Raw genomic sequence first — 13,748 nt, 5'->3', positions numbered from 1 at the left:
TATTCTTTTCACCTTCTGTCTTACGCGAGGTAGCAAAACTAAAACCGTCATTCGAGATACCAAATAGACACATATTTTCTATTACGATGGAGGATATGGTATCATCAGTACACTCCATGTTTGTTCCATAAAAGCTGTAGGATGCTTTTAGTTGATTTTCTGCTGTACCTGTTCTCCTTAATTTGTTGAACATATTTTATGACGGCATATCGTTTTCTGATATTGGCCACAAAATGATATACTTATCATTGATAATTTGAAGAAAATACGGAGGACCAAGACAATTCCCTTGCAATATTACTTACGGATCGTTTGCGCTTTATTACGCTAATTCAGGATTCATCATGTTTTGGATTTGCTAATTAATTGTTATGTTGTAACTTATATTAAAATTTAGTATGTTTAGTTACAATACCAGTTCTGACATTTAATTTCTGTCGATTTACGAGTGGTCATATTTAACAGGGTTACATTCACAAGTATGTTATCTAATTTTAACGTCATATTTTGTTAAATTTATTAGAAGTGTATGCTGACTTTTAATTGGTTTTCTGTACCGTGGGAACGGTACAGCACATGCGTGCTGTAACGGGGCCGAAAATAAATGTCATTTATCATCCTTAAATTTCTAAGATAATATAGACTGCCAAGCTGTGCCGGTTCTATAATCTATGTTGTAACTAATAATGCTCGGCAGAGTTTGTTCTATTTAGATTGGAGACCCTAAAGGGGCCATTTGGTCATCTGCCTTTCCGTCAAGTCAGTCTTGGAATATCAAAGACCATATAACATCAATTGCCAGGAGTTTTAGATAAATGAATAAACCTGTTACATCATGGTTTCGTGGGTTCCTCGTTAGATATAGAAGTAAAATGTAACAGAAAAAGGCCAACGATATAGTTCGTGCATGCTGAAAATATACATAATTTTATTACACTAAGATAAAAGATACATCATATAGGATTATTTAGGATTTAATAACGTCCTCCGCGACCACTGTGGTCACATACACATCCCAGACTTCCGTACGGATCGCCTTTGTAGCCGGTTTCACAAGCGCACCTGTTTGTGTTGTGGTCACAGAAAGAGTGTGGGAATGAACCACATCGTCCATCACAAGGAACTGAAATTAACAAGGATATAACACAGTGATATCAATTGATGCATATTAAAAATCAAACAAGTATCATTTATTAAATTTCCTTTAAATTTTAAGATAGATCCCTGATGTTATGGTAGGTTCCTTAAAGGTGTATTATGTGTTGGTAGTCACACACATATCATGCGTAGTATTGCCAGTCTTAAAACTAAATTATAACACAGGTTCCATACGTACTTCCGCATTTCTTTGTGGCATCTCCCACAAGTCCGGTGTTACATTTACACGTGTTTGAGCCTTTGTCACAGTAAGCGTTGTACACACAAGCTCCATTACATGGCACTGTGAAGGGAAACACAAAAATGTTTAATTTTTTGTATACAGTGAGCTGTAGTAGTGTAATTTTATTGCATTTCCTCAATATACAGGGAATTTAAGGATACGTTGTTGAGGAAATGTACCAATCACTCATAAACAGAAGTTACGCTTGCAATGCATGATCATATAATGTAATAAGCTTATATTAAATATAAGAAAAGAAAACCGATAGTGATGTAGTTACTTACGGGCGCATGAACCCTGGAACATGAAGTATCCTGCGTTACAGACACACTTGTTCGATCCTAGGCTACAATAGGAGTTGGGTCCACATGGGCCTCCACATGGCACTGTTAATTACACAAAAATAACATTTCATCAAATCACCTTTCTTAGAAACGATATATCACCACACAGGCCTGGAGATTTTTTGTAGCATCCTTACTGTTGTTTTTTTGTTTTGTTTTTTGTTTTTTTTTATTAATTCACTTTTTTGTCTTGTTATGTTTTAAATACAATAAAGGTTAGAATCTATGATGTTTTTATACTTACAAGAGCATGGTCCTCCGTGGAATCGCTTGTATCCTGAGTTACACACGCACTGGTTAGACATGGCGTCGCAACGTTCATTTGGTCCGCAGTGTCCTCCACATGGAACTAGAAAAGTAAAATAATCAAATATCCTTATATTCATTTTATATAAAATTGATTGATTGAGTTATTGTACATCCCTCTGTATTTAGACTGTTGATCCTGTCGTTTCTTTAACGCTATTAACCCATAGCATCACGGATTACCTGAACGACGAAACAGCCCTATGATTAAAATATATAGTGTTGTATATTACTAAATAAATTGGTTGTTTAGTTTTCCTATATTTAGATGTACCATTCTGCTGTGTCTTTGCTACATTGGTTAAACACTCTTATTAATTACAAGAGAATGACAGCTATATGGTAATTAAGTATTGTCTGTATAGACACAAACACACGTTCGCGCATTATGGAAATTTAACAATGACATTTGATGTCATAGAAAACACCAATAAGCGCAAAAAATATCACTCATAGTCTTTCAAGCTCAAGAGGGCCAACTACAATCAACGTTAAAATAAGGTACACTTTTTCAGTTTCTCATCTCATGTCATGTCGAATCCATTTTAATGCTTATGATTCCATCTTCTACTCGGTTAATATTTTTGTTATGTTTATTTTCATGTTAAGCATTAATCTACCCAATAATAGAAATATCTATCACTTGATCATTGATACTTACGAGAACAAGATCCATGATACAGGATATACCCTGTGTTACAGACGCACTGGTTTGATGAACGGTCACAGCGAGCGTTTGGTCCACATGATCCTCCACATGGAACTAACAGATTTATATAGGGTTTTATCAGTTGTTTTAGAATCTCTAATTTTTGTACATATACCATCATAATTTTATGTTCGGCATCGATGAATAAAATAAAGTTTAGATTAAAACATTTACAATGTTGTTATTTTCCTTTTGAAAATATATTTACTTATAAATATTGTATAATACGACCTTCATAAACGTTTTTCCGGTGTTGTAATTTAATGTTCACTATATACATACGGGTACATGATCCGTGGTAAAGAACGTATCCCGAGTTGCAGACACACTGGTTTCTAGATTTGTCACAGTAGGCGTTACGTCCACATGGTCCTCCACAGGGCACTGTAAAGAGTAACAAATTGAGCTGACGTTTTTCCTTTTGTGAAACGCAATGATAAAATAAATTCTACATCTGGAGCAATTTGTTTTTGATATAACTGTTTAATCGTTTTAATATACTTAACAACGGTAAAACGTTACTGTAGAGTACAGGTTTATGTACTGACCTTAGATTTCAACCTGACCAGATCAAGCAATCCTCTGACCTCATATGTGATACTTACTGACACAAGATCCATGGTACACCATGTAACCTTGGTTACATACACATTTGTTGGAGATACGGTCGCAGTAAGAATTGGGTCCACATGGTCCTCCACAAGGCCCTTCAAACAAAAAAGTTTTCAAACTATAAGAATTCGGTTTTACAATCAGTGATGCCTCTTATTAATCCGTTCATTTGTTGTTTGACCAGGATATACCATGTATTCCGATATCACTATTCCCTCTCTTTTATTGACTGCCACATGTGCACGGACGTTAATCAACGTTTATAAATTTGATGTCAGCTGATAGTGTGTACAACTATAGAATGCTTCATTTTATAATCATACGTACGAGTGCATGATCCGTGGTAGAGAACATATCCTGAGTTACAGACACACTGGTTGGTGGAGCGATCACAACGGGCGTTAGGCCCACATGATCCTCCACATGGCACTGTAACAAAACAGACATCCATGTACGACCAAACAACGCTTTAGAGTCGATAATTATTGCTTTGCTGTCATAAGCATATATAGCATTTAGTTAATTCATCATACTCGGACGAGATATACTATTACGAAAATGGCTAAATCTTATTATCAAAGACTTAAAATAATTCTTGTTACTTACGAGTACAAGATCCGTGGTAAAGTACGTATCCTGAGTTACAGACACACTGGTTGGATGAGCGGTCACAACGAGCATTTGGTCCACATGATCCTCCGCATGGCACTGTAACAAAACAATATCCGTGTACAATCAAACTACATGTTATACCTTAGAGTCGATATGTATTGCTTTGCTGTCACAAGCATATATAACATTTAGTTAATTCATCATACTCGGACGAGAAATACTATTAAGTAAATGGCTAAATCTTATTCCCAAAGACTTATTTCCTGTTACTTACGAGTACAAGATCCGTGGTAGAGTACGTATCCTGTGTTACAGACACATTGGTTACTGTTCTTGTCACAACGGGCGTTAGGTCCACATGGTCCTCCGCATGGCACTACAAGGTAAATATTTCACAATAATATGGGCGCATTAGTGAAAACATTATCTGTATTCTCTATTTCAATTACTTTATACAAAAAAACAAAAACAAAAAAGAGGCCATACTTTAATGCATAGCTTTCAACGTTTGATATGTTCATTTTAACTTACGGGTACATGATCCTTGGAACAGAACGAAGCCGCTGTTACAGACACACTGGTTTCTACTCTTATCGCAGTAAGCGTTAGGTCCACATGGTCCTCCACATGGCACTATAATATATGACAAATACATTTCACGTTTATGTCAACGTATATGTCGTTGTAGTACAAAATGAGGAAATGTTGAACAAAGTTCACTAATCACAAGTGTTACCTACATCACAGATGATACTTACTGACACAAGATCCGTGGTACACCATGTAACCTTGGTTACAAACACATTTGTTGGCGTTACGGTCGCAGTAAGAATTGGGTCCACACGGTCCTCCGCAAGGGCCTGTAATATGTCATATTTGAACAGAATTTTACAATACACATGCTTCATTCATATCATCTGTATACTCCCAAACCCACTGACTGTAATAGCCTTCCCTGGTTTTTTGTGTTTAAATATTAAATTTTTGTTACTTACGAGTACATGATCCGTGGAAGAGGACGTATCCTGAGTTACAGACACATTGGTTGGAGGAGCGGTCACAACGAGCGTTGGGTCCACATGCTCCTCCGCATGGAACTGTTAACATCAATATTCATATTAATGACGCCGTGCTTATGAATACATGCCTTATCCCGCCTATAATTATGATCTTGCTTTCACGTATCGCTCTTTTGTTTGTTTTTATTTTTAATTAGAAGTGGCGTGTCGATTACACAGTATTATTCTATTTCGTTTACGGTATAAGTAACCATACCTGTTATATCATCAACATATGTAATGGCTGATTATTCCCCTAAAGGGAAAATAGTCTAGAAAAAATACTGCTGAACTATTAAGAAAATTGAATCTGTATCATCAAACAATCTGCAGTTAAGAGACTGCTGTATAAAATACTATACAGATTTAACTTACGAGTACATGATCCGTGGTAAATTACGTATCCGGTGTTACAGACACATTGGTTACTGTTCTTGTCACAACGGGCGTTAGGTCCACATGGTCCTCCACATGGCACTGTAAATAAAAATATTCATGTAAAATACCAGAAATCATGCTGCATCTATGAGTCGACATATGACACTTTCACTTTCTTCATGATATTCAGACGAGGGTTATCATTAATGAATCGACAATCATACGTTAAATGTAATTCCTATAACTTACCAGTACAAGATCCGTGGTACAGTACGTATCCGGTGTTACAGACACACTGGTTACTGGTCTTGTCACAGCGAGCGTTAGGTCCACATGGTCCTCCGCATGGCACTAAAAGGCAAACATAACACAGCAATATAAATACATGTCTTTGTATGTTTTTATGTGAATTTTGATGTAATTCTAGGTATACATTAAAATAAAAACTTTTTTTTCTTAAATGCCTCAACGTTTTTAGAAAATGGATTAAAACTTACGGGTACATGATCCATGGAACACAACGTAGCCGCTGTTACAGACACACTGGTTTCTACTCTTATCGCAGTAAGCGTTAGGCCCACATGGTCCACCGCATGGCACTATAATATATGTCAAATACATCTTATGTCTATGCCAATGTATAGGTCGTGGTCTTACACAATGAGTAAACGTTAAGCGAGTTTACCTATCTCAAAGATTACATCACAGATGGTACTTACTGACACAAGATCCGTGGTACACCATGTAACCTTGGTTACAGACACATTTGTTGGCGTTACGGTCGCAGTAAGAATTGGGTCCACATGGTCCTCCGCAAGGCCCTGTAATATGTCATATAAAAGGAGTATAATTTTACAATAGTTGGCAGATAAGTATACCCCAAGATCCACGATTTTCATAGGTATCTAACTATGTACTACATTTATATACTCTTTATTGATTACTTGTGTTTAATGATGTCATCTACTTTATGAAACTTACGGGTACATGATCCGTGGTAAAGAACGTATCCTGAGTTACAGACACATTGGTTTGATGAGCGGTCACAACGGGCGTTAGGTCCACATGATCCTCCACATGGCACTGTAATATACATCACATGTCATTAATTTTATTGAAATACCGGACAAGTGAAAAAATAACATCAATATTTATATTTAAAACAGTAGGTATATTTGACAAATCAGTATTCGATTAAAGAAGTAATTATGTTGTCGAAAGCAGCGAACTTGCTCTGTATAGTTCTACGAGGTCTGTTTTTTGTAGAGAAATTTATTACGGATCTGAGAATAATGATATCTTTCACCTTCCTGGAGCTGAAACAAAGAAATCTCAAGCCAAGGAGGATTACTCTTAAGTTGATAAACACGAGACTTGCCGGGGTTGAGATTTCCCTCTCTCACTTTTATGGGGGTGGATGATTAATTTTCTCTGACCCTTTTTACCCTCTGATGTATGTAATATTGCCATTATATCAATATTGACGTAACGTTATTATATTGTCGCCACGAAGTAAGGGTAACGTTAACGTGACGAAATGCAATTGTTGAGAACATGCAAAGATCATGCGAAGCCTGTTTCAACATAGGATGAGAATATTATACACTGGTAAAAAAAATGTGGATATTCTTGTCCAGGCTAAAGGAAAATGGAATCCGTTTTATCAATTAATTTCAAGATAAAGGACTATTGTATAAAATGGTATAAAGATTTAACTTACGAGTACAAGATCCATGGTACAGTACATATCCTGTGTTACAGACACATTGGTTGGATGAGCGGTCACATCGAGCATTAGGTCCACATGATCCTCCACATGGCACTATAATATATACATCACATGAATCAATTTCATTGAAATACCGTACAAGTGAAAAATTAATATCAATATTCATATTTTAAACAGTGGGTATACTTGACAAATCAGTATTCGATTAGGAAGTACATGTAATTTTGTTTTCGAAAGCAGAGAACACGCTCTGTATAGTTCTACGAGGTTTGTTTTTTCTAGGGAAGTTTATTACGGATCTGAGAACAATAGAATCTTTCACCTTTCTGGAAGTGAAACAAAGGAATCTCAACCCAAGGAGGATTATTCTTTAGTTGACAAACAAGATGCTGGTCAAGGGTTGAGATTTCCCTCTCTCACTTTCATGGGGATGGATGATTATTTTTTTCTCTAACTCTATATACCCTCTGATGTATCTAATATTGCCGTTATATCAACATAAGGAAATATTGTAATTTCAAGTTAAAGGGCTATTGATAAAATGATAAATATATATATATATATTTAACTTACCAGTACAAGATCCGTGGTAGAGTACGTATCCAGTATTACAGACACATTGGTTACTGTTCTTGTCACAACGGGCGTTAGGTCCACATGGTCCTCCGCATGGAACTGTCATAATTTAGACATAATAAACGTATATTGAAACAGGAAAGGCAAGTATAAGGGTAAAACAGGGATAAAGCATCCCTCATTTAAATTTACTCTAACAGAATTGTGTGCGTTATATTTCAAACCGTTACACGTAATTACATACATCATGTTGAACCCCAACCCCCTCCCTAAACAACAAAAACATAAAACAAAGCCTTACGGGTACATGATCCGTGGTAAACAACATATCCTGAGTTACAGACACATTGGTTGGATGAGCGGTCACAGCGAGCGTTAGGTCCACATGGTCCTCCACATGGCACTTTAAACAGAAATGACATGTATATGTTAACGTTTAAGTCGTGGTGATACAATATGAGTAAATGTTGAAAAGGTTCATTTTACACAATAATTACCAACATAAAATATGGTTGTACTTACTGACACAAGATCCGTGGTACACCATGTAACCTTGGTTACAGGCACATTTGTTGGAGATACGATCGCAATAAGAATTGGGTCCACATGGTCCTCCACAGGGCCCTGTAATACACCATATTTAAACGTAGTTAATAGTACAATAAATCTTTTTTATATACAACCAAATCCTCCAATAGCAACCTAACTGTGAGCTACATGCGATTCATTGCTTGTGTAAAATAGTGTTTGCTAAAATTGTTGTGTAACTTACGAGTGCAAGATCCGTGGAAGAGGACGTATCCTGAGTTACAGACACATTGGTTGGTGGAGCGGTCACAACGAGCGTTAGGTCCACATGGTCCTCCACATGGCCCTATAAAAGTCATTTTTAAACATTAGGTTAAGCACATAACATTTGAAGCTGTGATACAGTATTGAAGATTATTTAAACTTTTTTTATCAGCTTTTAACATCTATAAAAAAAAAACATGGTTACCACAACAAAAAGCCTACAAAATGCAAATTATCATGATTTTTTGTAGGTCTACTCTACTATATGGTACCCCCATTGGTTGCCTGTTTTCAACATTGTAAGATACAATTTTTGTGTAACTCACGAGTGCAAGATCCGTGGTACAGAACATATCCTGTGGTACAGACACATTGGTTAGTTGAGAGGTCACAACGGGCGTTTGGTCCACATGATCCTCCGCATGGAACTGTTAAGATCAATATTTATATTCAAGACATTGTATATGTTTGTATTGTAATTTGCTGTTGAAACAAGATAATATACTCTGTATAGTAATACGAAGTCATTTTTGCTAAAGACGTTTAATGCCAAACTAAGAAAAATAGAACGCTTACATCAATGGGAGTGAGACAGGGGAATCTCAACCCGAGAGTTAAGATTCCCTTGTACCACTTCCACGTGAGTAATAAATAACTTTTCTCTCATTTAGTTTAGGCTTTGGTGTATATTATATGGACGTTATATCAATGCAAGGAAAGGTTGACGTTACATGATTGTATTGTCGCCGTAACGTCATTGACTTGTTGCGGTGCATGAAATGCAACTGCTGAGGACGTGCAAAGGGCACGTGAAGCTTGTCTCATCCAAGGGAGAGTTAGAAAATTTCGTACAGGTTAAATCGTTTATACCCTTGTCCATAGGCATAGGGGGGGGGGGGGGGGGGGGGGAGAGAGAATCCTTTTTACAAAATAATTTCAAGTTGAAAGACTGTTGAATGAAAATATTATACAGATTTGACTTACGAGTACAAGATCCGTGGTACAGTACGTATCCGGTGTTACAGACACACTGGTTACTGGTCTTGTCACAACGGGCGTTAGGTCCACATGGTCCTCCGCAAGGCACTGTCATAATTTTAACATAATAAATGTGTATTTAACAGGTAAGGCAATGATAAAGGTAACGCAATGATGAAGCTATGAAAATGATAAGGGTAAGACAATGATTAAGGCTAGACTATGATAAAGGTAAGACTGCCATAAAGGTAAGTCTATGATAAAGATAAGACTATCATAAAGGTAACACTATCATAAACGTAAGACAATGATAAAGGTAAGACTGCCATAAAGGTAAGACATCATAAAGGTAAGACAATCATAAAGGTAACACAATCATAAAGGTAAAACTATCATAAAGGTAAGACGATCATAAAGGTAGGACAATGATAAAGGTAAGACTATCATAAAGGTAAGACTATCATAAAGGTAAGACTATCATGATAGTAAGATAATAATAAAGGTAAGACTATGATAAAAGTAAGACTATCATAATTGTAGGTATATGATAAAGGGAAGTCTATGATAAAGGAAAAACACTTATTAAGGTAAGACAATCATAAAGGTAAGACAATCATGATAGTAATACAATCATAAACGTAAGACTATGATCGAGCATCTTTCACTTGAATTCAATCATACAGTTTTGTGTGCATTATATTTCAAATCGTTACACGTAATTACATAACGTTACTTTTGAAACCCTCCAAACAATTCAGTCACAGACTTACGGGTACAAGATCCGTGGTACAGAACATATCCTGAGTTACAGACACATTGGTTTGATGAGCGGTCACAACGAGCGTTAGGTCCACATGGTCCTCCACATGGCACTGTAATATATTACATATAAATGTCACGTATATGTCAACTTGTATGGTGTGGTGGTACGAAATGAGTAAATTTTGAACAAGTTCACTTTTCATAAGGATGACCAACATCTTAAATGATACTTACTGACACAAGATCCGTGGTACACCATGTAACCTTGGTTACAGACACATTTGTTGGCGTTACGATCGCAATAAGAATTTGGTCCACATGGTCCTCCACAAGGCACTGTAATACACGATATTTGAACAGTTTAACAGTATTATTAACCAGTATATATACCCCCAATCCTTCGAAAGTTACTGCTAAATATTGTGACTAAAATTGTTGTGTAACTTACGAGTACAAGATCCGTGGAAGAGGACGTATCCTGTGTTACAGACACATTGGTTGGTTGAGCGGTCACAGCGAGCGTTAGGTCCACATGCTCCTCCACATGGAACTGTCAACATCAATGTTGATATTAAAAGCACAGTAAATATTATGCTCTGACCATTTAACGAGCTCTATATACGATGCTAAAGTCTGATTACAAGAGAGTACAAAGTGAGATGTTTGTTCAATCTTTTTATTGTGGTTTTATAGTCAGATTTGTTTTAAAATAAGTGCAATTTCAACAAAAAACAGTTTAGTCGGAGACTTACGAGTACATGATCCATGGTAAAGTACGTATCCAGTATTACAGACACATTGGTTACTGTTCTTGTCACAGCGGGCGTTAGGTCCACATGGTCCACCGCATGGTACTACAATGATTAGATAACGATATTCATTGTTGTCCTTTAACGTTTAATAACGTTTAATATTGGTGACGGTAAAGAGTTGTCCTTCAATTGAAACAGAACAGTGTGGAACATCATCTTTCAAAAGTGATAAGTGTTTAAGGACAATTTTGATAAAAGTGTTTACAGAAGACACATGGTATGAACTGTTTGTCCAGACAAATTAAAAGTTCCATATCGTAAAGCAAAAATGTATGAACGAAAGTGTTAAGTGCCTTAGTATGATATTTGATTTGATGGAGTTAGTATACTTACGGGTACAAGATCCGTGATATAGAACATATCCTGAGTTACAGACACATTGGTTTGATGAACGGTCACAACGGGCGTTAGGTCCACATGGTCCTCCACAGGGCACTGTTATATATATCACATAAATGTCATACATTTCCTTGAAACACAGTACGAATAATAATAGTTCGTTAGAAATAAGTTATATATAACACGTATTCAAACAAATTCGTTTAGATAGAAATTCAACGTTGCATTGCAGCGTATCTTGTTAAACATCAATAACATAAGTATTGTATAGAATCATACGTGGTTTAAGTATCTACATTTTAAACAATGGAGATATTGTCTTATAATCACGGGTACAACAATAGTAATAACGATTATACACAATTAACAAACTGTATAACATTAAACAAATTATAATTTCTTTTGTCGTTTGGAGCTTTTGAATGTTTTGTGCTTAGCCTATGCAACAATGATATATAGTACGAGAATGTCACAGCATAAAGTTGTCTTTCACGTCAATTCATTTTCCTTGTTATGTAAAAATGACTACTTGTTTTAATATGATATATCTAGCGAAGACAAGTGTAATATATACACTTCAGCGTTGATGTACTTACAGACACATGATCCGTGATATACAAAGTATCCAGTGTTACAGACACACTTGTTACTGACTCTGTCGCAACGGGAGTTTGGTCCACATGGGCCGCCGCATGGCACTACAAGGAAATAATTCGTTTTACTTTTGGTTGTATAAATTCAACTTTGCACGATTTATCTGGAAAACTTACTTTACAAATTTGCGGGATGATTTAATATACTTTTGTTAAATATCATACAGATTTTATTTCCAAGAAAATGTAACCAGTTTTAGAAGAAATATTTATTGCAGTTATGCAACCGTGAAGATATTAAAATCAAAGAATAAATTGTGTATGAAGGGGGAAATGGATGCCTGTATCTCTACAAGATCACAAATTACAAACGTCAAATTGATCGCATCATCAAAAGACCTCCAGTATTTAAAAGAAGATGGTAGAAACAATGAACCAGATGTTGATGTTTGGATAGCGTTCAAGTTGTACATTAACTGTTCATTATCTGACATCAATGAGTTCATAAATGGGAACGATAACAATAAACTCCATTTTCATTACGTACATGTACAGGTTCCGTGGTAAAGGAAGTATCCAGTGTTACATACACATCTCTGTGAACTCAAATCACAGCGGGCGTTTGGTCCACATGGACCACCACATGGTTCTGTAGGGGTAGTAGGGAAATAAGATAATATATCAGTTTCTCCTAAGATACTATCCTGCAAAAATTCAATGATTCAAATAACTCATAACGGTTTCTTCCTAATTTCCTATACAATTTATTTTGTTTTCAATGTTCCTTTGTCTTGAACTTTGGTTTACTTTGTACTATATGAGTCAAAATGATTTTATTTTAGCAAAACGGAAATTTATAAACTGTTATTCAGAAACCGTACCGTTGTACGAGACATTATTGTAATTTACGTACGATCATCATTGGTGATGGTTACTGTAGTTGTTCCCGGACTTCCGACGCTGACAATAGTTGATTGAGATGATTGTACGCTCAAGGTTACAGAGAATGTCTCAGATTGTTCATACACCTGTTCAATTACAAACACAAGCAAATGTTTGTATTGCGATTCGACAGTTTTCATTTTAGGGATACTGGGCTTTTGCATATAGAATAGAAAACCACGCATTACAATTTCAAATATTCCATAAATACAAATTGAATATATTTTGCTAAAAATACACATGTGAATAATCACTAGTTTGTAACTAAAACGAAAATCACCAAATTCCTTAATAACCACACATAATGAAACTTACCCCGTCATTAACAATTCCAATAGAGAATGTACTGGTTGTCTGACCACTTGTGAATGTAAATGATCCCTGGTTTTGCTTATAGTCACTTCCGAAAGAAGCAGATATGTCTTGGGTTGACCAGGACACTGTCACCGAGCTACTGGTTCCACCGGTTCTGGATACCACAATTGATACAGTTCCAGCACTTTCACTGACTGTGTAGCTTGGTTGGACAAACTGTACTGTGCTTGGTCCTGACGAAAGATATACACATTTAATTCGAATCCTACAGATGTTTGATTTGTAACAGTTAACAGGAACGATTAAAGTTGAAGCAAATGATAAACAGTTGTGTTGAATAATCAATAGCAGACGCTCCGACATTATTTACATATTTCCTCAAATTATCAAATATTCACATATTCCAACAATGTCATTATTTTGGGATCTCTTACTGATATCTACGGGATTACTGACTCGTCATTCTTAAAAACTCCAAATATTTAAGCATATTTTTGGTGGAGGTGAATT

General features: G+C 36.0%; 1 protein-coding gene across 6 annotated transcripts in view; it reads right to left on the bottom strand.

The window, feature by feature from the left end:
- Positions 1–900: 900 nt before the first annotated feature.
- LOC117343203 (zonadhesin-like) overlaps positions 901–13,748 on the bottom strand; it is a 24,820-nt gene continuing 11,972 nt past the window's right edge. Inside the window, exons 25-58 of one of the 6 annotated variants that reach the window (XM_033905538.1) lie at positions 13,239–13,471; positions 12,895–13,009; positions 12,529–12,630; positions 11,985–12,086; positions 11,383–11,484; positions 10,990–11,091; positions 10,686–10,787; positions 10,472–10,573; positions 10,246–10,347; positions 9,482–9,583; positions 8,824–8,925; positions 8,478–8,579; positions 8,228–8,329; positions 8,007–8,108; positions 7,703–7,804; positions 7,121–7,222; positions 6,382–6,483; positions 6,120–6,221; positions 5,898–5,999; positions 5,650–5,751; positions 5,398–5,499; positions 4,960–5,061; positions 4,723–4,824; positions 4,496–4,597; positions 4,239–4,340; positions 3,959–4,060; positions 3,680–3,781; positions 3,346–3,447; positions 3,023–3,124; positions 2,693–2,794; positions 1,970–2,074; positions 1,666–1,767; positions 1,337–1,441; positions 901–1,123 (exon numbers count right to left, since the gene is read on the bottom strand). In XM_033905538.1, the coding sequence (XP_033761429.1) occupies positions 975–1,123; positions 1,337–1,441; positions 1,666–1,767; positions 1,970–2,074; positions 2,693–2,794; positions 3,023–3,124; positions 3,346–3,447; positions 3,680–3,781; positions 3,959–4,060; positions 4,239–4,340; positions 4,496–4,597; positions 4,723–4,824; positions 4,960–5,061; positions 5,398–5,499; positions 5,650–5,751; positions 5,898–5,999; positions 6,120–6,221; positions 6,382–6,483; positions 7,121–7,222; positions 7,703–7,804; positions 8,007–8,108; positions 8,228–8,329; positions 8,478–8,579; positions 8,824–8,925; positions 9,482–9,583; positions 10,246–10,347; positions 10,472–10,573; positions 10,686–10,787; positions 10,990–11,091; positions 11,383–11,484; positions 11,985–12,086; positions 12,529–12,630; positions 12,895–13,009; positions 13,239–13,471 (3,665 nt within the window). In that variant the 3' untranslated portion in view covers positions 901–974. The remainder of the gene's footprint in view (positions 1,124–1,336; positions 1,442–1,665; positions 1,768–1,969; positions 2,075–2,692; positions 2,795–3,022; positions 3,125–3,345; positions 3,448–3,679; positions 3,782–3,958; positions 4,061–4,238; positions 4,341–4,495; positions 4,598–4,722; positions 4,825–4,959; positions 5,062–5,397; positions 5,500–5,649; positions 5,752–5,897; positions 6,000–6,119; positions 6,222–6,381; positions 6,484–7,120; positions 7,223–7,702; positions 7,805–8,006; positions 8,109–8,227; positions 8,330–8,477; positions 8,580–8,823; positions 8,926–9,481; positions 9,584–10,245; positions 10,348–10,471; positions 10,574–10,685; positions 10,788–10,989; positions 11,092–11,382; positions 11,485–11,984; positions 12,087–12,528; positions 12,631–12,894; positions 13,010–13,238; positions 13,472–13,748) is intronic. The other 5 variants (XM_033905539.1, XM_033905540.1, XM_033905541.1 and 2 more) reach the window with 5 other exon arrangements.

This window comes from Pecten maximus, chromosome 15, assembly GCF_902652985.1.
Source record: "Pecten maximus chromosome 15, xPecMax1.1, whole genome shotgun sequence".
Classification (NCBI taxonomy): Eukaryota; Metazoa; Mollusca; class Bivalvia; order Pectinida; family Pectinidae; genus Pecten; species Pecten maximus.
This window is presented reverse-complemented; position numbering and strand designations above follow the sequence as displayed.